Below are 21,786 nucleotides of genomic sequence, written 5' to 3' on the forward strand. Positions count from 1 at the left end.
CTTCACAGAACTCTGGGGGTGTTCCATCAACTTCGTCAACACCTCTACAAATTTCAATATTCTTGAGGCTGAAAATGGCTGATTCCCTTGAGTCCACTGAAATTTAAAATGTAAGACTGGAAAGACTTCTTCCATTAATATTTCATTCTCATAACCTGATAGTTTTTCTATTTAAAAGCATCCCTGTCTGGCTGAAATGGTTGTCTCTTGATTTCTACACACTCGTTTTTTTTGCAACAGTGGGCAAAGGATTGTAAAATGACCAACTGCTCTCATCTTGGTTATTTTTCAGTGATGAAAAGATATTTTGTTTTCAAAAGAGGTGCATGTGCATGTTGGGGAACTGAAGGAGTGTAATGAGTTTAGCACAATGCTTTGTGCTGGGGGCGTGTGTGAGTCTGTATAAGGTCTGTGAGGGGCAGCAAGTGCAGCTGTTTCGGTGCCCAGTGGGTGGGTGTGAGGGGGTTTGTAGTGTGGGAATCCTACCCAGGAATTTCCAGGGTTCCTCTACCTGGCCACCACACAGTCATTGACTCTGTTTTTTCATCACGCTGAGTCCCAGCTCAATGCCCGGAATGAAACGAGGCCACCGTGAAAAACCGGTCCGGCTTTGCATCTCATTTACATAAATATTTATTAATCGTCATTAAACTGAACAGAAACACGCAATGCACTTCGGGTGTCCGACGGGAGTTTCATCTTCGCTACAAGAGGAAGGTAAAATTGCGTGTGAGTGTGTGGGTGTTTCGCCTGTGGGTTTGCATTTTTGCATCGTGTGTTTGGATGTCTGATCTCCTGCCTCCGGTGGGGAGAGGTTCTCCTTTTGCCCCCTTTTTTTTGGGAAACCTCCAGAAGGAGTCCTCAGCCGTCTCCCTGCCCACCTGTCGTCAGCCAGAGCCAAGAGGATGCCTCGGACAAACACTCCCTCTCCAGCCACCGGAAATCGCCGGGCGCTTGAGGCCCAAAGAGGCACAGTCGGGAGGGGCTGCCTTCAGGTCTGGGTCTCCACCCTTGTCCCGGGAAGGGATAGAGTCGCCTGAGGGGGGTTGGGGGGCGGCGAGGTCTCCTCCCTCTGCCCCCCGACGCCGGCTCTGGGCCTGCGTGTGCGTGCGGTGTGGCGTGCGTGTGTGTCTTTCATGCAAACCCTCCCTCCCCAAACCGACCCCCCAACAGTTTGCCATTCCATACAAATTTGGAAACAGATTTTTAAAAAACAGCATGACGCACAATGGGGACGGGGCGGGGGAGGGCAGTGGCACTGGGGCCCCAAATCTCGGAGTCTCTGATTGTAAGAACCTGGGGAGGGGAGGGGGCAGCGCCGGCCCCCACTTCACCAAAGTGCACAGATCCGCGCTTGGGCGGCGCGGCCCGCGGGCCCGGAGGGGCATCCCGGGGCCGGGCCGCTAGGCTCAGTCAGAACCTCCTTGCATAGATATTTGTGTCTTTTTATTATTGGTAGTAGTATTTTTTGCCTTTTATTGCTTCTAAAAGTTCTTACTGCGGTTTTTTTTTTTTCTGATCCGGACTCTGCGTTCGGCCTCCGTCGCCTCAGATTTTTTTTTTTCTATGTATGTTTGTTTAAAAAAGGAAAAGGGGGGAAATGGACTCTAGTTACAAATTATCTTGGCCTCTCTCTTTCCTCTCAATCCACATTCCCTCCCGCCAAAATTAAAATCACGAAACGCTGAGACTAGGGGTTGGGGATGAGGGCTTCCAGGTCCAGGTTTGGCGCCCAGACTCAACGCCCTTTTCAAGAAAGAGGGGGCGCCCGGCTCCTCGGCAGCTCGGTGACTGTTTCAATAATAATAATAATAGGAGGAAAACAGTATACCACAGCTTAGCTGCCCCCCTTACCAAAGCCTTTGGGCCTGCAGGGGGAAATGGGAAGAGGAACAGTGCAGGAACTGGGAATGGGGGGAGGGGTCTCCAGAGAGTGCCCGAAGAGGGTCCCTGTAGAAGTGTTCCCTGGGAAAGAGGAGGAGAGAACCCCCTGGGGACAGAGAAGGCGAGTCCCCTGGGGGAAGCGAGGCCCCGAGGACGGGCACCCACAGATAAGAGGACCGCGCTGCCCAGGAGAGCGGCAGAACCGACGGCCCGCTCCCCGCACCCCGCGCTGGGGTAGGTGGGGGTGCCCCTGCGCTGGGGGGGTGGGGAGGTTGGGGGCAGGGGTGCGGGCAAAGGCCAAAAAAAAAAAAAAAAAAAAAGGAAGGGGCAGGCGCGAGGTCTCAGTTATGGAAAAACGCATTGAGCTCCTCGTACATGGGGCCCCGGTCGTGGTGAAGGTGCATATCGTAAGATAAGAGATTCTCCGAGTGGACGCCCCCGCGCACAGCCGACGAACCGAAGACCAGCCCGTGGCCCGCGGGCCGCGAGCCGGGCAGCGCCGAGTAGTGCATAGAGTAATGGTAGCTCTTCTCGTGGTCGGGCGACGAGTCCTGCTTGAGAGAGAAGTTGCCGTTGAGGCAGAGCGGGGGGCTGAGCGGGCCCTCATACTCGGAGCTGTTGTAGTCCGGGCTCGCGCCGCCGCCGCCCGCCGCCGCGTACAGCGTCTCATAGGCGGCGCAGTAGCCGTGGGTCCGCAGGGCGTGCGCCGCGCCGCTGCCCAGGCCGCCCGCCGCCTGGCACTGTGCGCCCGCCAGGCGCGAGCACGGGTACGGGTAGGGGTGCATGGCGAACGGACCGCCCGAGCCGTGGAAGCGGCCCGTGCCGTCGGCGCCCTGCTCGGTGAGGAAGTTGCGCGAGTTGAGCTGCAGGCAGCCGGCCACCAGGTTGGTGGTGGGCTGCGACAGGCCCTTGCACAGCGTCTGCACGTAGGACACCAGGTCGGGCCGCTTGCCCGAGCGCAGGATCTCCGAGAGCGCCCAGATGTAGTTCTTGGCGAGGCGCAGCGTCTCGATCTTGGACAGCTTCTGGGTCTTGGAGTAGCAGGGCACCACCTTCCGCAGGTTGTCCAGCGCCGCGTTCAGGTCGTGCATGCGGTTGCGCTCCCGCGCGTTCGCCTTCTGCCGCCGCAGCTTGGAGCGCTCCAGGCGCGCCTTGGTCATCTTGCGCTTCTTGGGCCCGCGCTTCTTGGGCCGCTCGCCCTCGGCCTCGTCCAGCCCTTCCTCTTCCTCCTCTTCCTCCTCCTCCTCACCCCCCAGCTCGCCTTCCTCCTTGACCTCGGCCAGCGCGGCCTCCGGCACCTCGTCGGAACGGAGAGGGACGGGCTTGGCGGCCCGGGCGGGCCCCGGAGCCCCGGGCCCCGGCTGAGGCGGAGGCGGCGGCGGTGCGTCGCCCTTGTCGCTCCTCGGCTCGTCGTCGTCGCCGTCGCCCCAGCTGGCGAACTTGGGCACGTCCGAGAGGAGACCGGGCTCGCTGAACAGGCGGGTCAGCATGGTGCCTGAGGACGCCCGGCGGGCGGGAAGGGGAGACACAGAACACAGAGTTAGGGGCGCGCTGGGTTCATGCCGCGCCCCTTCCACCCGCCTCCACCCCCGAGTCCAGTGCGGATTCCTGCCCGGGGAGCCCTGGATGCCCACCTCCTCCGCCTGCCCCACCCCGAGCCTGCCCAGCCCTGTTCCGGCCGCGCGCCCGGGATCTCGGCCCAGGCCCTTTCCCCAGCGCTGGGCCCCGGCTCCACCCCTCGCCTGAACGAGGGGCCGCTCCCCGCGCCGGGTCATCTCCGGGTGTGGTTGGGACGGAGATGAGGCTTAAGGGAGCAGATCTCTTCGCCGGGGGGAGGCTGCACGATCACCCGGAAAGCCTGTCCTCTCCGGGCGTTGGAGGAAGGCTGGGCGGCCGCCGGTGGGGACAGCTGCCCCGCTTGGCGGCTCCGGCGGCCCGGGCCCCTCCGCCCTGCTCCCTCACCCTCCCGTGGCTCTTACCCCCACGTTCCCTAATCCAATTTGCAACTTGGCCGCGCGCCGCCCTCGGCTCGGCCCCCACCCCCGCAGCCCCAATTCCAGAGGCGGGAGGATCGTTTCCTCTAGCCGGGCGTCCCCAGCTCCCGGAGCCGGCTCGGAGCGGCGAGGGCTGAGAAACCCGGGCGTGGGGAGGAGACGGAGAGAAGCGAGCCCCGTCCGTCTCCCCTGCGGTCGGGGACCCCCTTCCCCCCTTTAAACTGCCTCCCTCCCACACGGCTCTTCAGATCTCGTTGTATTTCGGGATTGATAGGAAAAAAAAAATCCAAATTTGTTTGTTTGCTTCTCTCTTTTTCCCGGTGGTAGGGAAAGGTCGAAGGTTCCTCCGGGACAACCATGGGGGTTCCCATCTCAGGCTCTTCACGCCCCCCATGACCCTGCTTCCCCCTCCTCCCCAAGCCCAAGGCGGGCAGAGACGCCTCCCTTCGCAGCCCCCTGAGCTACAGCCCCTCATGCGAGAGGAAACCCAGGGCTCCTCCGATGCCCACCCCATGAGGGGGCATCATCCCAGGAAGGGGGGATTTGGGGACCGTCCTGTCGGCCGAAGAAGCTGCCCCCCCCCCCCCGCCCCCAACCAGCGGGTCAGATCTAGCTCCCTTTCGGACAACTTACCTCGGAGAGGAGTCAAGGGGAGAGGGGAGGGGAGGGGGGGGAGGGGGGCAAGAGAGAGAGGGGGGAGAAGAGGAATCTTCTCGCTTATTTCATTGTTCCCCCATCTTCAGGGAGCGGGGGCAGCGGCTCCTCAAGGCGGCAGGCGCCGGCGTCTTCAGAGCGCCATGCGAACCGCGGAGCGAGTGTGGCATCTCTACCAGGCGGGGTACCAGCCTCTATGCCAGGCCATATGGGCTTGGCACGTCACGGGCAGCAGCTATCACATGAGAGACGGTGATTGGCATGCGTCTGCATTGGGGGAGAGCCGGCTCCCCCGGGACCCGCCGCCATCTGTCACTCTCTACTCCAAAAAAAAAAAAAAAAATTAAATAAATAAAGGAAATAAATAAATATCTCTGCCGCCCTCCCCTCCCCACCCAACGCAGGGAAAGCAGGGATTGAGAGGGAGGAAGGAGGAGTTGCCCCCTTGGATATAGAATCCCCCACATGGGAACAATGGGGTGGCGAGGTTGGAAATTGGGGGGTTTTGATGTTCCCAATTCTGTGCTCCCTCCAGGGCCCTACTCTGTCCATTTCTTTCCTTGCAGGCCCCCAAAGGTGGGTCTGGAACCAGAACCTAGGGTCTGGAGAGGGGACCTCTATGCTTGCCCCCACACCCCACCCCCCCAGGAGGATCCGCTTGACCACAAAGGGACAGCTGAGGCCTCCTCCCGGGGTGGGCGTGGGGGGCGTCCCTGGCCTAAGCCCCATAGGTAGATGTTGGCACCGTGCCATCCCTCATCCCTGTCTGCCCCTCCCCCACCCACCCTCACGCACACACAACATATGTGGCTGAACGAAATTCAAACCAAGGGAAAGACAGAGAAAAGGAAAGACTTGCCTGGATGTCTGTGCCTCTGCATGGGTGTGTGTGTGTGTCTGTGGGGACATGTGTGTATATCTGTGGAGTCAGCAGACAGGAAAGATTTCCTTGGGTGTTTGGGGGCACATGTAGGTTGGGAGGTTGGGATCTGGATGGAAAGCAGCCCCTGGGATAAGACTATGCACCCACCGTCTGGAGTTGGGGGAGAGGGTTGGGTCTGGATTCCTAACCCAGAAACCTCTCCCTCCTCTCCCCCCAATTCCCCGCCCCACATACCCTCCCCCTGCGAGGCAAGTAGCCACCCCACCAGTCTCTTTCTTTCCTGGCCTCTGACTTGGTTGTTTGAAGGAGGAGGGGGCTGGGCTGGGAATCGCCTCAAGTTCCTGAAGGAGATGCAAGCATTCCCCTCCCCCTTCAAAAAATCCTGAAAGTAGAGAAGCCAACTCCAGCAGTCCACCAGTGACCCGGGAGAGGTAGGTCAGACAGGTGCCTTGGTGAGGAAAGTAGGAAATTGCTGTTTTATCTTACAACTCACCTTTCAACCCTCTCCCTGGGCCAGACACAGATGCATGGATTGAGGAAGGAAGCTTTACACACACACACACACACACACACACACACACACACACACACATACACACCTGTTCCTCACTCTGTGTGCAAAAAATGGATACACACCCCTACTCAGATAGTCTTGTGTGTAAGCAAGCAATCACAATCAGGTGTAGACAGACCCTGGTCTACACCTTTATTCAGGCATTCGTAGTGTGTTTCAGACCCACATTTCCTATCCCTCCCCATTCTCCAGCTTCCATATGCTAAGACAACGTCAGTTATACTTGACCACATTCACTTTGATGGCAACCGCGTGCCAAGTACTGGGTGGTGCAAAGACAGGGGTCTCGTTCTCAGTCTGCACAGGAACACTTTTCTCCTTCTAGGACTTCAGGAAGGGGTCTTGGACTGGGAAGACACTGATTTGGTGTCTGGTAGAATGAATTAGGTTCTACACAGAGGCATACACGGTACCAAGGAGGCCTTGGGAGAGGGGGGCTGCATCTGTGTGAGGCTCAGAGGCACTGGACCAGGTACACAGGCACCTCGAAGAGTCCTGATGTGAAAGGGAAAGTGTTAGTCACTCAGTTGAGTCCGACTCTTTGGATTCCTGGACTGTAGCCCACCAGGCTCCTCTGTCCACGGGATTTCCCAGGCAAGAATACTGGAGTGGGTTGCAATTCCCTCCTCCAGGGGATCTTCCTGACCCAGGGACTGGACTCAGATCTCCTGCACTGCAGGCGGATTCTTGACTGTCTGAACCACCGGGGAATCCAAGTGTCCTTACACTGAGGCCCGTGGTGGGGGACTGACTTGCCCAGGACTATGCAGTGGAGCACAGAACTGGATCTAGAACCCAGGGACTTGACTCCCAACCCAGTGCTCCTTCTATAGTCCCACAGTCTGCCTCTGGGGGCCCCAAGGATGAGAAGCCAATGTTGTCTTCCTCCATTCATACATCCTGGTCCTGGGAAGGCACATGATCTGGGGGCACTCGACATGGCACAGGGGGCCAAAGGATAGACCTCAGGTGGGGCAGAGATTTGGCAGTGCTGGCCAGGCCCCTGTCCACTTCTGGGCACAGCCTCAAAGGCTTTCCTGACTCTTCACTGAGGCTGGGGGTCTTCAATCCAGACACACAGCTCTTCTTGAGTCCCCCCAGTCATATGGTATTTTGATTCCATGCATATGCTTTAGGCTCCAATTCCTAGTCAGCCCTACTTACCATCCTTAAAGAATGCTGAATGCCTTGAACAAGTTACATAACAGCTCTCAGTCTTGATTTCCCCATCTGTAAAATGGGGACAATTATGCTACACTTCATAGGGCTGTTGTTAGCTCGAAATAGGATAATGGATGTATTGAGTTGAGCATGGGGCTAGCAATAGAGTGCACCTTCAGTAAATGCCAGCTCTCCTTTTCCTTAAAGCACTTTGTAAACTGTAACATGCTTTACACTAATAATTTCTTGCACATACCCCCTGATACATACATATTCAGAATGCTCTGTCTACATGGGAACTGAGTTTTTGTTGAATGAATGGATGAGTGCATGAATTAATGCTTCCTTGGGGTTGAAAGATACCCCCTGCCCTCTCCTTTGGACACTGAGGCCTGGGTTAAGCCTCACAGGCCCCTACAGCTCTGCTTTCTACTTCAGTGGAGCCCTTTGGAGGGCTTCCATCCCTCCCCTATCTCCTTTCAGAAATGACCTCACCCCTCTTCATCACCCCCCTCCCCACCAGGAGAATGAGGCCTGAGGGGTTGGGGGGATGTACCTGGGGGTATGGAAAACTTCATTCCTCTCAGTCTGTTTGCTGCCCCTGTCTTTTCTTCCTTCAGAAAAATGGAACAAGTTTTTCTCACTCGACACATTTCAACTTTTTTTTTAGAAGATACAATAAAAAACAGGGGAAAATTGGAACAGAGGGAGGTGTGGGATGGGCCCGCCTTAGACATGAGCTTGAAGGAGGTATAAAACACACGTGTCCACATACACATGAACAAGCATGAACAGACAGGGACACCGTGCACCTCTCTGTGCACCCAGAGAGGCAGAGATGCGGGGATAGAGAGACAGAAAGCGCCAGAAATGGAAGGAAGGAGATGGAAGAAGAAGGACACCCAGAGATGCCATCTGTTCCTCCCCCTGGCATTGGGGGAAGGGAGTTGGTGAGGGGCCTGGTCCCCTCTGGGTCTCTGAGAGGGAAAGGGGAAGGGTAGGCATCTCAGGCAAGCCTGGAAGATTCCCATTTCTGTTACCCACCCCCCTCCAGGGAGCCAGGAGCTGAGGGTCTGAGGTTCCCATGGAGACATAGCCCCATCCCAGGGGAGGCCACTGTCTGGGCACCTAAAATGGCTGCCTCAGAGGGGTGGCGGCCATTTTGTGCAGGCGTAGGTCCCGGGTTGGCGGGGGTGGGGCCTTGGGGGTGTAGAGGGGAGCGAGCCTGAGGGGATAGGTCATTCCTGAGCAGTCTAGGGAATCTTGCTCAGAGAACTGGAGAATGTTGTATAAAGCTGCTCTCATTACGCCCCCTGCTACACCAAAAAAAAAAAAAAACCACACACACACACATAAATCTGTAAACCTCCATTCCATTCAGACACCCAGAAGGACACCTAGCCAGACACTTGCCACCAACATCACCATGCTCCAAATAAGACTGGTGGGGGCAAGTGTGCTGGGGAAGGGGACTTGATTTCCCACCAAAGGGCCAAACCGTGGGGAGCAAGTGGGTTTGAGTCCAGGCGTCCATGCCCCTCAGCCATTTAACTCCATCTCCCGGGCGCTCCCAGGCTGAGGTGGTCTGGCAGGTGAAGAGTGAGGGCAGGAGCAGGACAAGGAGGGCACGGTCTCCCCGTCTCCCCCCCGCCCCGCCCCGGCTCTGATTTGAGGTGAAGGGCAGGAATATGGGGGTCCTCGGAGGGCCCGTGGTTCTGGCACAGTGTGCTGTGGCGAGGGAGGGAGGGGAGGGGGCCGGCTGGCACTGCCCACACGGTGACTCTGCCATCGGCTGGAGGCGTGAAGGGCCCTCCCGAAGCCCCGGAGAGCCTGCCGCCCTCCCCCCGCCCCCGTGCACCCCCAGTCTGACGGGACGTGGGGGGCGGGGACCTGCCACGTCTTCCCGGCTCTGGGGGGGCACCTGCCCCCTCCCCCCGCCCGCCGCAGTGTGCTGGGGAGCGGCGGGCACGCCAGATGGCGTGGCTGAGAATGCGGCGACGTTGCCGGGAGGTGAGGGCTGGCACGGGCGATGTGCGGCTGCGTGCCTCGTGGTGCCACCGGGGAGGGCGGGGGCGGACCGGTGAGGTGTAGCCCCCCATGCTCCGTGCTGACCTGTCCTGACCGCCAGCTCACCGCCAGCGTTTGCACTGACATCCTTTGCCTACTGCCCTGGGCTCCCGCGCCGGGCCCAGGCCCCACCCAAAGATAGGTGGGCACCTGCCCACAGCACCAGGCCTGATCTGAAAGTCCTGAGTCGGACCCCTGCTGCACACCTTCCTAATCTGGGACAGAGGGCCATGAGGAGACCCACTGACCCTCCTGCAAAGCCAACCCCCGGCAGGATTGTTGCCTTACTCCAAAAGTACAGTGACCTGTGCCCCATAACCTTTGCCTTCTGGCATCTGGGCCCTGTTTTGTTTTGAAAAGAGCTCCTTCCCTAATGGGCTGTAGTCTCTGAGTCTCTTTTTTCTTCAAATTCATTCTCATTCCTCACCAAGAGCGGTCCTACTTGGACACCTCCTCCTGGGTGTCTTCCCTGATCTCCTCCTGGCAATTTCAGTACTTACCACCCACTGTTAGGACAAACCATTAGCTCATGTCTCCCTGACTTGACTGTGGTGGCTATTTGCCTTATATCTCAGTAGTCTGGGGCTTCACACAGGTTGCACAGAGTTGATGTTCAATAAATGCTCCTTGTATTAATGCCTAGCTGACTTAGAGGGTTTGGGGTACTGGAGCCTATCTCCAGAGAATCTCCTAAAACAGTAAGTTCTAAGGTCACAGGTCAAGCCCAGAGCCCTCAGACTCCTCCTGCTGCCTTCTGCACAAATTTCAGTCTGGGGAGGAGGACTTGGGATGGGGTGGTGGGTCACAGGTTTTCCTTCGAGTGGCTCTCAGAGAGGGGGCTCTGTGCATGGAGGCTGAGTCTGGGGGTGCTGGGCCCCCATTCCCTGGGCACGAAGCTCAGACTCAGGGCACATGAGGTCCCTCACTGCCTCCCCCTCCTGGGGGGTTCCTGCCCAGCTGCAGACCCCCTTCTTGGGTTTCATATCTCTCAGCAGGCTCAGTGCCCCTCTCCTACCCCTTGTCCTACCCTACACCTTCCTTGCAAGGGGTAAATGCAACTTGCCACAGGGACGGGAGATGAGGTCCAGGGACGCCGCTGAGTTGTCCCACTCCCACTGCCATTTCTTCTTTGCTGATGCTGCTCCCCAAAGCCACCCCCAATACCTCAACCCTCATTTGTGGGTCTGGCTCAGCCTCTCCTCCCTGGAAAGTTCTGACTTTCCGCAGGCCCTTGCTCCTCTGGCTTCCTCAGAAGGACTGGGAGTGTTCATCGTGCCCATTCCATGGAAAAGTCAGATCTGAATGTAGTATCACCCTCATCGGGCACCTTCAGTGGCTCCCCATCACCCCTAGGGTCAGGCCTTGCTCCTTACGGACAACTGGATCTGGTTGCTGTGCAGTTCTCTCTGTGTGTTTGTCCCTGTCTTGAAATCTGCCCCTCAGCCACTCTAAGCTCCTCCAGCTTTCACCAGCATCCTGCCTGTGAGCTTGCTCAGGCTGTCCCCTCTGCATGGAGCACCCTCCACTTTCTTCATCTTTTAAACCTAAGCACCACCTCCTCCAGGAAGCCTCTCTGGGTTAGATGCCCTCCTCTGACTCCCCTAATGCCTTCTGCACACTCCTAGGGGAGGCACGGGCTTCCCTGGTGGCTCAGCGGTAAAGAATGTGCCTGCCAATGCAGGGGACACAGGTTCGATCCCTGGGTCAGGAAGATCCACTGGAGAAGGAAATGGCAACCCACTCCAGTATTCTTGCCTGGAGAATCCCATGGACAGAGGAGCCTGGTGGGCTACAGTCCTTGGGATGGTAAAGAGTCAGACACAACTTAGCAACTAAATGATGATGACAGGGAGGCGCAGGCCATGACCTTTGCCGCACAGGTCTCTCTCACCTGGTAGGCAGTAACTAGGTAGGGGTCTGACACCCACGATATCCTCAATAAGTGCCTCAAAGGCCTGTCCCCTCGTTGTCCAGAAACTGAATGCTGGAGCCAGGGCAGGACACCAGCCCATGGGCAGCTCCCCTTCCTTTCCCCTCAGTCTCCCCCCAACCTCAGCACTGACATAGAACATCAGCCTTCCCCTCTGTAAAATGGGCATGATCATTACAATAAGATGCCTGTGGAGCATCAAATGAACAAACAGGTGTGGAAGCGCTGCCTCCAGGTATGGCTGCTCTGGCCTCAAGCCCCCGAGCAACTGTATTTAAAAAAAAAAAACAACTTTGTTCCTGAAGTTCTGTTCATCACCACATCTTTGTTCTGCTTTTCTTGTCACTTTTCCAAGTGAGCAGTTGGGATGTCCTGCCCCTGCCCCTGCCCCTCCATGGGTCCGGCCCGCAGAGGAAGGCAGTCAGACGAAGAGGGAGCTCAAGGTAGTCCAAAGACCACCAGACTTAGCAGGGTCTCAACCTTGATCAAATCATGTAACCCTCTTCTTCCGCATCTGTAAAATGGGAATAGTGCCACGTGTCCACCTGCTGTCTCTCTCAGCGCTGATGGGAGGACAAAACGACAGTGCTCCGGGTGGTTAAGTCCTGATTGACAGCGGATTGTGGGCACCCAGCGGGGCAGTGCAGGGCAGTGGGAAAAGCACAGGACAGCGTGTGTCCCAGGCTCTCTTTCCTCTGGGCGGGCTCTGCTTTGAACTTGCCCATGACTTGGGCATGCCCTGATGTCCTCCCCTGGAAATCAGAACTTGGCAGCTGGGTTGGGGACTCCTGGGAGCCTGGCACTGGAAAGTTCTCAGATGCCTGAGCCCAGCGTTGGAGCATGGTGGCACCTGAGGCTGGCAGTGGGCACAGATGACCCGCAACTGCAGTGGTGCTGGTGCTCACAGGAGGGCAGCATCAAAAAGCCATGCATGGAGGGTGCACGTAGAGGGCAGAGCCAGCAGGGCAGGAGATCATAATTTAACCTCCTGGTTTAGCCCCTGGGAAACTGGAGCCCAGGACAGTGTGCATGAGACTTAGCTGTTACTTCCTTAGTTCAGTACCCTGAGCGGTCAGGGGGCATGGGGAAAGAAGGGAACAGTTGAGGGGTAGGAGCCTCGAGGCCCAATGCCCCACCTTACAGATTTAAAAAACCCCTCATCACAGAAAGGGGATGCAACCTGCCCAGTGTCACACGAGTGGTGACAGAGCTGGGACGAGAAATGAGGACCTGATTACCTCTTGCAGGTCCTCCTGTCCCTCGGGCTTTAGAGCTCTCTGTAATAACGAAATATTTTATAATCCATAATAATGAAATGACAGCGATAGTGTTATCGGCGCTGGGCCCTGGCTTCACTCACACACAATCTTATTTCATCTCACCATGACCTCAGATGTGGGATGACTGTTAACTCCACTTAAAGACAAGATGCTGAAGCCCAGAGGGGTTGAGGTTAAGGCTGCTGAACCCAGCTCTGTCTGACTGAATCCAGCCGCTTACTCACTTTTACATATGGTGTTCCTTTCTCTGAAACCCAGGTTATCTCTACACTGTGGGACCAGTGGGCTTTCCAGGTGGCACTAGTGGTAAAGAACCCGCCTGCCAATGCAGGAGACATGAGACAAGATGCCCTGGAGAAGGACATGGAAACCCACTCTAGTATCCTTGACTGGAGAATCCCATGGACAGAGGAGCCTGGAGGGGTACAGTTCATAGGGTCGCCGCAGAGTCGGGCACGACTGAGGTGACTTAGCACATGGGACCAGTAGACTCTAAAGGAGAGAGGGAAAGGAGGGGGCCCCTGGAAGATATAGTGCCAAGGGTTTGCCTGTAGTCCAGGCCCCCACATAATGGGAGCCAGTGTCCCTGCCTGGATCTCTGCAGTTCAGTTCACGGGTAGGTGGGGGTGGGGGTGGGGGGTGGGGGTCCCTCTGAACAGTGAAACGTGCAGTCACTTCAAACATGGGGTTTATCCATCCAGTATCCCTCTTTCTTCAGCTCCTTTAGGCGGTGCTCTCCTCAGCTTTGCAGGTTTGGTGAGATGCTTCCTTCACCAGGAAGCCCTCCCTGATGCCCTCTGGGGAAATGTCACTCTTCCCTCCGGCCCTTGGCTCCAACTTGAGCACTTGGGATGGACAAACCAGCTGGAACCCCCGGTTTACAGCTTGATCACTAGCCACCTGCCAGGTCATTCCGTTTTTCCCTCTGTAAAGTGGGAATAGGGAGCCCTGCCGCACAGAATCTTTGAGAGGACTGGAAGCGAAGTGGTGTCTTATGAGGAAGCTCCTGGCACTCCTCCTCCTTGTCCTTCTCACTCCAGCTTTCTCCCGGATCTCTCCTCATCACCCCCGCCGCGTGCCCAGCAGAGGACCTGGCGCGCCCCGCCGCCGGTTCCCGGCTCGCAGCCTGCCCTGCAGCCGCGGGGCTCCCTCGGCACGTGCCGCGAGCCCCGTGGGGCCGCGTCACCTCCTGGGAGGCCTCGGCACGCGCCCTCTCGCCCCGAGCCCGGCTCCGGCCGCCAGTTGTCTCCCGGAAAGGGGTCAGACGGGCAGCCGGGAGGTGGGGTGGGCGGAGGCGGGAGCGGGCGGCTGCGGGAAGAGGACGCTGCCCCTTTAAGGTGCCACCGCCGCGTGGCAGGGAAACAGCTTGTGCCAGCCCCATTCCGCCCGGCTCCGCTCGCGACAAGAAACACAATGCATAACAATCAGGCGCGCGCTTGGAGCCGTGCCACGCGGCGGGGGCGGGGCGGGGCCGCGGGCGGGCCGGGGGGCGCCCAGGTCTCGACCCTCGACCGGCGTCCGGTGGCCGCGGGCGGGCCGGGACCCTGCGCTGCCCCGCGCGGCTGCTCCGCGCCCCGAGAGGTGGCCCAGCGCCCCGGCGTCCCCCCCGCCTCGCCCCGTTCGCCTCCCTCTCCCTCCCCGCCTTCGCGCTCCCTACAAAGTTCATTCCCACTAACTCTTTTCCAGGCCACTTCCCCCTCACATCTGACAATCCGGGGCCCCTCATTCTCCCAGTAATCACTCCACTGCACTAATTGCACATGCAAATATGCAAATGCGTATTAATTAATTACTATACTAATTAGTTCTGTGGTATTTGCGAGTAATAAATCATTGGATGGGAGCGAGGAAGCTGGAGACCTGGCCCATTTTCATTCTGCATAAAATTTTAATGGTCTCTCTGGCTGATCCGGGACGGCTTCGCGCGGAGAGGCTCTTAAAGGGCCAGTGGCGGCGGGAAGGGGCGCGGGGCACAGAGCGCGGGGCGACCCCGGCCCTGGGCGGGTTTGCAGGTGCAGCCCTACCCCCTGCAGAGGCGGTCTAGGGCACGGGCTTGGCTTTTCTCCTCCCATCCCGGGCGAAGGGTCCTCCTGGGTGCCTTCTAAGGCGAGAATCCAGGCGAGGAGGAAGAGGAGGAGGCCGAGCTTGGCTGCTTTAAGAAAGGAAAGAGGGCAAGGAGCTGTGAGAGGCCAATGCCAAGGCCTTTGAGGCCCCAGGAAAACAGAAATGAAGTCTCCATCTCCAGGATGGCTGAGTAAACTAAGGCACGGACAGGCCAAGCTAAGCTCTCACCCCAGCGGATCCCCAGGGGGAGAAAGCCTCCAGGATGTCTTGGGTGCCCTAATCCTGTCTCATCCTGTCTCTGATGGGGGCCACCAAGGCTGGGGGTACCTCCAACTTTCCCTTTCCACACGATCAAGCTGCTGCCCCACCCCCATGGGCACCAGCTGGCACCCTGGCAGAGCAGTCCTAGACTTGAGTGGGCCCCTGGGACCCTCCTTTTTTCCTGGGAGGTAGTCAGGACCTGGGCATAGGGAGGGGGCTGGCAGCTTCACAGGACCATTGACTCAGGGAGGCAGACGGTTGTGCCTCCTGACTGAGCCCAAGCCAGGCTCTAGGGGGTCAGAGGTGGGGACATTGAGGAAGTGGAGGCTTTGGGCCTGTCCTGAGCCGGGATCTCCAACACCAGAGTCTTCAGTCCTGGTTCTACTCACCCTCCAACCTTCATCCCACATGGGCAAGCCCCTGGTGGGGCAAGGCTTAAAGAGAGTCAGTGCTCTAGTGGGGCCGGTAATAGTGACAGCAGCTCACCATACTGTTAATTTGGGGGAACATTTATTTAGTTGGAGACCTGTTCTGAGAATTCTAGGTGGCTCACAACCCGCCAGTGACGTAGTGTCTATCAAAGGCCCTTTCATGGATGGAGAAACACAAACGCAGGCATGAGACAGCTAAGCAATCTGCCCAAGGTCACTCAGCTGCGAGGAGTGGAGTGGGATTTCAGTCCAGTCTTGACACCTGGGTTCTTTTTGCCACCCTTTGCCACTTCTCTCTCCACCATCATGTCCCCTGTGGTAAGGATAAGAACTTCATGGGTGGAGTCTCATATAACCCAAGAGGGAGGGACTGGGATTCTCCCCAATCTAGAGCTAGGGAACCCAAGGCTCAGAGAGGGTGACTAAGTTGCTCTGGGTGCACAGGGGGGATGTAGTCAGCCAGGCTCACACTGGGCTGTGAGCCACAGAGGCCAGCAGGTCTCCAGGGGTCAGGCAGGAAAGGGTCCTGACAGCTACTAGAACAAGAGAAGAAATGGAAGGGATTTCCGTTAGACGGACTGTCGGGACAACTTACTTTTTGAGAGGTGGGGGCTCCAGGAGTAGGGTGGCATGGAAGCTCTTCCTTCTTTCCCAAGAAGCAGACTGGGGAAAGGCCATGGCTACCTGAGTCAGGAGGAGGTGGGGACAGAGGAATGTGAGGGAACAGAAGGGCCCAGAATGAGAGAGCCCAGTCAGAACCACAGAACTCAGAAATCCTGGTTAATTTTTCTGAATTTTGTCCCCAGACTGCCTATCTGCTCCCACCCCTGGAAATCTCCTGAGCACCCCCACCCCAAGATTTGCTATTTGTGGGGAGCTAGGAGATCCAGTCTCTGCTCTCATCTCAGCAGAGGGATGAGAAAGCTAACACTGTTACATGACTGTAAGCACCTACTATGTGCCAGGAACTTTGTATGCCTCTAATTTTCACAACAGTTGTGTGATTATTGTCCCTATTTTATAAATGGAGACACTGAGGAAAGAAAGAGAAGTTATTTGCCCAAGGTCACACAGCTAGTAGGTGGGAGACAGGGATTTGAACTCCCAATCTGATGTGCTTTACCACATAATTCCCCATTTCCAACTGAGCTCCTTGTATCTATAGGGGCATGGCCAGATTGACCCTTTTGCCTAGCAGAGTCAGTAGCAGAACACAGTAGCAGCAGGCATTTCACCTGGAACTTGCAGATAAAAAGAACAGGTCTCCTGTCTGTCATTCACAAGACCCCCCCCCACCCCACCCTGTGTGGATTTTCATGGTGCCTTTTATATGCTAGTGGAAATTGGGCAAAGTGTATATTCTGAAGGCCCAGATCCCTCCTCTCATTATCCTGGGGCTGAGTGTGTGTGGGCATCTCCCCAGAACAGGGAGCTCTCCCAGCATTCCTTGCCCCCCATCCCCCCCCCACCCCTTGAGAGAACAGCAGGGTCAGTGAGTCTGTTAGCATCTGTCAGGGAGACCACCCTGAATCGGGAACTGAGATTCCAGTGCACTCAGGGATGAGTCCAGGGTCCCTTCACCTTCCAGTTGCTCAGGGAATTTCTCTAGGGAATAGGGACACTGCATCTCCCCAGGAACTAAGAAACTTCTGACATCTACCCTCTGGGACAGGCAGTCGTGGGTTGGGGGTTAGAGGGTGTTGGAATGGCCTTTGGGCTGCATAAAAATCCTCCTCCCCTTTCCACCCCACTGAAGCCCAGGGAAGCTGGGGTTTCATCAGGGTTTCCCCCACACATGCCCAGTTCTTGGGAGATTGGGGGCAAGTTAGCGAGTTGGGGGAAGGAGGCAGGAGGGGCAGGCTGGCGGCTCTGAGCTTCTCCATGCAGCCCTCGGGGCCGGGTGCCTGGGCAGGAGGGGGGGCAGAGCAGCTGCTGGCGATTTATTAAGCAGTCACGGAAAAATTGGTTTATAAATTAACAGCTGTTTTAACTTTAGGGCCTCTTCTTCAGGGAATGGAAGCAGCCGACTGGACCGGGATTGGAGTGTGTGTGAGGCTGGTGGAGGGGGTGGGAGGCGGCAGGCTCCGGCAGCTGGCGTTCTTTGGGGGCAGCCTCAGCTGGCACCTCGGGGGGCACCAGGCAGTGGCCAGAGCAGGGGGTCTCCAGGTGCCCGGGGCCGAGGCTGCCCCCGCTGTGGGCTGTCGGCTTGCTCATTCTTCTCATCAGCATCTCACCTGGGGGCGCCAGAGGGCACAGATACCGCTATACTCATATCTGCAACCAGAGGGCAGCCTCCACACATTGATTTTTGCTTCCCACCCAGAGCCGTCCAACCTGGGCTGAGAGAGAGAGAAACTGGGACCAATATAGAGCAAGGGAGAAGCCCAGTTCAGTGCATGCAAGAGTTCTTCTACTCGCCCATCCCGAATGTATTAAAGACAGCAGTAAGAGTGGGAATTCTGGAGTCAGATGGTCTGCCTTTGAACCCAGGCTGTGGGCAGAAGTTCTGAGCCTCATTTCCCTCATCTGTAAAATGGAGTGAATCTACTGAGGATTAAATGAGGTAATACATATAGAAGGTCTAGCCCAGTGTCCACAACAGAGTAACGCTCTCTATATGCCAATTTCTATGACTTATGTATTTATCTATTGATTCATTCCTCAAGCCATTGCCTCTACAGCATTTAGTGCTACTGTACTCTGGGCACTATAGCATGAAGGTGATGATGCAAAGATAGATAATGGGTAGGACATGTCTCAAAATAGTGTGCTAAGAGTTAAGACACACCCAGTAAGGGGGGAGGGGAGATTTACTTGGATAGGGCAAAAGAGAACATTTGAGGATGATGGCAGTGGTCATGTGTTGAATAACATTTTTAAAAACTCATAGAAATGTGTATTTTAATTTACATTTTATTGATACATTTTATAGCATATAAACTGTAATTCAATAGAGTTTTTTTTTAAAGGCACTGAATGTGAATTTATTGAACGGGCCAAGGGTTGGATGATGGATGAATGAATGAACGTGTGTCAGTGAATGCTCAGATGATTGCCTCCTGTCCTGGTGTCACCAGTGTCCCTACCGCGAGTGCCCTTGCTCTCTCCTCTCGGTGTCCAGGGGTTTTCTCAGAGGCGGGTCTTGGAGACCCCAACATCCTCTTCCCCCTCCCCATTTCCCCCCTCCTCACCACCAGCAGTGGCAGGGAAAGATGCCCCAGTGTGCCCTGCTAACGCTCCCTGGCTTCTCTAAGATTGCTTCCCAGGACTTCTGGGGACCTCCTTTCCAGATACCACGTGTCAACCCAGCCAGCTAAACTCAGCTCCACGGTGTCAAGGTCAGGAGTGTGACGCCCAGCCACGGACCCGCAATGCCAGCAGCTCGGCAGCCCAAACCCTGGTCAGCTCTGCCACCTGCTGGCCACTTTAGGAACTGCATCCCTAGCGCTCTTGGGAAAGTGTTAGTTGCTCTGTCTTGTCCGTCTCTTTGCGACCCCACGGACCCCACGGACCCGGCCAGGCTCCTCTGTCCATGGGGATTCTCCAGGCAAGAATACTGGAGTGGGTAGGCATTCCCTTCTCCAGGAGATCTTCCCGACCCAGGGATCGAACCCGGGTCTCCTGCATTGCAGGCAGATTCTGTACCATCTGAGCCAGCAGAGAAACCCTCTAGAGAAGCTGGAATCTTTACTGAATACTGACCAGGAGCCTTGCCTTGGGCTGGGGACTTTATTAATTTTATCTTTTTGAATCGTCACAGGTACCATTGAGGTGGGTTTGGGGGCAGGAGGAAACAGGCATAGTGAGGCTAAAACATTTATTGTCTAAAATCACACAGTCCCCAGGTCTGTCCAACTCCGCAGTTTATGTTCTGTCCACGAGACTGTATCTTGCTTGGGAGAAGGGAGGGAATATTCAGATTGTCCACTCTCCCTGCCTCCCCAAAAGAGAGCAAAGGCTTCACGCTTCCAGAGAAGGTGAATGTAGAGCCTCCTGTATGCTGGGTGCTGTGGCAGGCAACAGGCAATGATGTGAGAGAACTGGTGTGCTCAAAATAGTGTGATCAGACCTGCTCTGTACGTTAACAGACACCCTATGACAAACTTTTTTGGTTAGTCCAAGCAGAAAGACCCATTGCTCAATCAGAGTTAAGTCAACCAAGGTCTTGAATTTGTTCCTTCGACCCAACTGCCTGTGCTTCTAACTCAAGAATAATAACCAAGGAGTGGCACATTATTTTTACATCTCATTTGCATATGATTAATTCTAAGAGAGAAGGGAGGTCACCCTGGCCCCTTGCTTCTCAGCTACTCTGGGATATTCCTGACCCTGGCCACCTCTCCCAGCCCCAGCCGGACTCCCCCATCCTCGCCAGGCCCTCCCCACTCCTTGCCCCTGCCCACACTTCCCCCAGCCCCCAGAAGTGCCTGTCCCTCCCTCCTCTGTCACCCACGCAGCCCCCGCCACCTGGCCGCCCACCTGAAAAACTTTTCCCCAAGTTCTTGAGAAGTCGCGTAGGATCCAGGAGAGAAAAATCAAAGTAATAAAACCTCATTTAATTCCTAACGGAGGGCAGAGCTGTGAGCTGCAATTATCTTAATGTGGAGCTATTTTTACTCTCTCTCCATCTCTGTCTCCTGCCTCTCTCTGTCGTGAGGCTTCCTCTCTCTCTGTCTCCATCTCTCCCATGTGTTTTCTCGCTCTTTCTTTTCCACGTTTCCTACCTCCCCCTCCTTTCTCTTTCACCTCTTGTCTCTGCCATCCTTCCTTCCTTCTCCTTCCTGTCTGTCCCTCGTGCCTGTACCCCTGTGAGCCAAGTTCCCCCATCCTGCTTGACCCCAGGGTTTAGCAGCCAGAGCTGCAGGTGCCTGGGTAAAGATTGGAAGAAAGGGAAAAGATCCTCCTCTCTAGGCCTGAAGACCCCGTCTTTCGGGGTTACCCAGGAGAGGAGAGTCTCCCTTCCAGCTGCCCCAGCCTGGGTCTAGGGAGCTTTTCCTGATTCAGAGCCACCCAGAACTCCAACCCTTTCGGCAGAACCTCTGTGAACAGGCCCTCCCTGGCCAAAGGAGCCTCATCAACTGTGGTCCCAAGGGCCTTCTCAGCTCCAATGGGCCCTGAGGTTCCCCTGGGAGCGATGTCTCCCTGTCCTTGTCCTCTCATTATCTGTCCAGCGGTCTTCTGTCCCCTTCACCCCACCCAGGACCTTCTTACCCCCCTAAGCACTGGAAGCCACAGATCTCTCAGCCTCCTCTTGGCCCAGTGGCCACACAGGTTACTGCCTGGGCCATGCCTTTCCTGTGCCCCTTCTGACCCTTGTGACCTCCTCATTTTCCCTCCAGGGCACTGCCAAATTGGTGTTTACCACCTCCCACCACAACCCATCTGACAGAGGGGTCTGGGCCAAGCCAGGGACTGCCAGAGGCCCACACCCCAGGGCCAGGGACCTAGCATCTGGCTCTTTCCCCACAAGCATAAAAGTCAACAAACACAGCAGGACTTGAGCCAGGCCTGAGGGTGGGGGAGCGGTGCCGCCCAGCGGCCAGGCCTTCCAGCGCCCATGGGCAAAGCTCTGCTCCCATTCCCTCTCCTCATACCAGAGTAGGCGCTGACTCTGGGGTGCTGCGCCGTGCCCCTGACCCCATTTTCACAAGACTCCGCTGGCCTTTTGCTTCCTTCTCACTCTGCCAAGGGCCCAGCGTGCTTGGCCTGGGAGTGGAAAAGTTGCTGGCTGGGGGAGGGGGGCCTCTGACTGTTCCAGGCCTGAGCGTGACCAGGAGAGAAGAGAGCCAAGGCACACACAGCCCCAGGAAGACACACACACGTACAAGTCTACACACACACACCCGCTCAGAGTGGCACTCAGACCCTCAGCCCTGGGCCCGAGGAGGGAAACACCAGTTCCTGCCAAGGCACCCAGCACCAGATGATAAATAAACAGGGCCACTCCAAACCACAGGGCCATCTCCTCCCCTTTCCCCCCTTCAGAGACACATGCAAACACCTCTGCAGAGAAAGAGAGGCTCACACCTCCAAATGAGCACACACACACCTCTCCCCTTGCTCTATTCCTGCACCAAACTCACACGTGATGGCACGTGTACACCTCAACTCCCCCAACCCTATCCCCCTGAGCTGGCTCTGTCTCCCCCACATCGTATCTGGGGAGAACAGGCAGGAGACACGTGAATCTGGGGTACCTCACAGCATGGACACATTCCCCCCGCCCCCACAAGAGCCCTCCCAGGATCACACCTTACCCCCCTCTACTCTTCCTGCTGGACCTGTGCATACGGCGCTCCCACCCCGCTGCGAGCTGGCACAGCCTGCCCATCACCGTGACAGCCTCTGACATCCTCCCCCGTGCACACACGGCCTTCCCACACCCTGCCACTCACACCTGCATCCCTGACACTCTCACACACTCACGTAGACTCTCTCACCACTCGGACCCCCCCCACACACACACACTCCCCAGCTTCAGGCGCCCGCAGGGCCCCTGGCACTCACTTTCACACACTCCCTGCCATGATGACTGACATGTGTCCTCCCACGCACACCCCGCTCCTTCACGCTCACTCGCTTTCTAGGACACCCCCATTCACA

The 21,786-nt window shown here is 56.7% G+C and overlaps 1 protein-coding gene across 3 annotated transcripts; it reads right to left on the reverse strand.

Moving 5' to 3' along the window:
• Window positions 1-617: 617 nt before the first annotated feature.
• On the reverse strand, window positions 618-4,849 carry NEUROD2 (neuronal differentiation 2). 3 transcript variants are annotated; one of them, XM_070479402.1, is made up of 2 exons: window positions 4,512-4,849; window positions 618-3,379 (listed from the first exon to the last, which is right to left on the reverse strand). In XM_070479402.1, the coding sequence occupies exon 2, from the start codon at window positions 3,372-3,374 to the stop codon at window positions 2,226-2,228; it is 1,149 nt and encodes a 382-aa protein (XP_070335503.1). In that variant the 5' UTR covers window positions 3,375-3,379; window positions 4,512-4,849; the 3' UTR covers window positions 618-2,225. The 3 variants fall into 3 exon arrangements, with proteins under 3 accessions (XP_070335503.1, XP_070335505.1, XP_070335504.1); XM_070479404.1 differs by lacking the exon at window positions 4,512-4,849 and adding an exon at window positions 3,864-4,052; XM_070479403.1 differs by lacking the exon at window positions 4,512-4,849 and adding an exon at window positions 3,519-3,854.
• Between the last annotated feature and the right edge of the window lie 16,937 nt (window positions 4,850-21,786).

Source organism: Odocoileus virginianus, chromosome 17, assembly GCF_023699985.2.
Source record: "Odocoileus virginianus isolate 20LAN1187 ecotype Illinois chromosome 17, Ovbor_1.2, whole genome shotgun sequence".
NCBI lineage: Eukaryota > Metazoa > Chordata > Mammalia > Artiodactyla > Cervidae > Odocoileus > Odocoileus virginianus.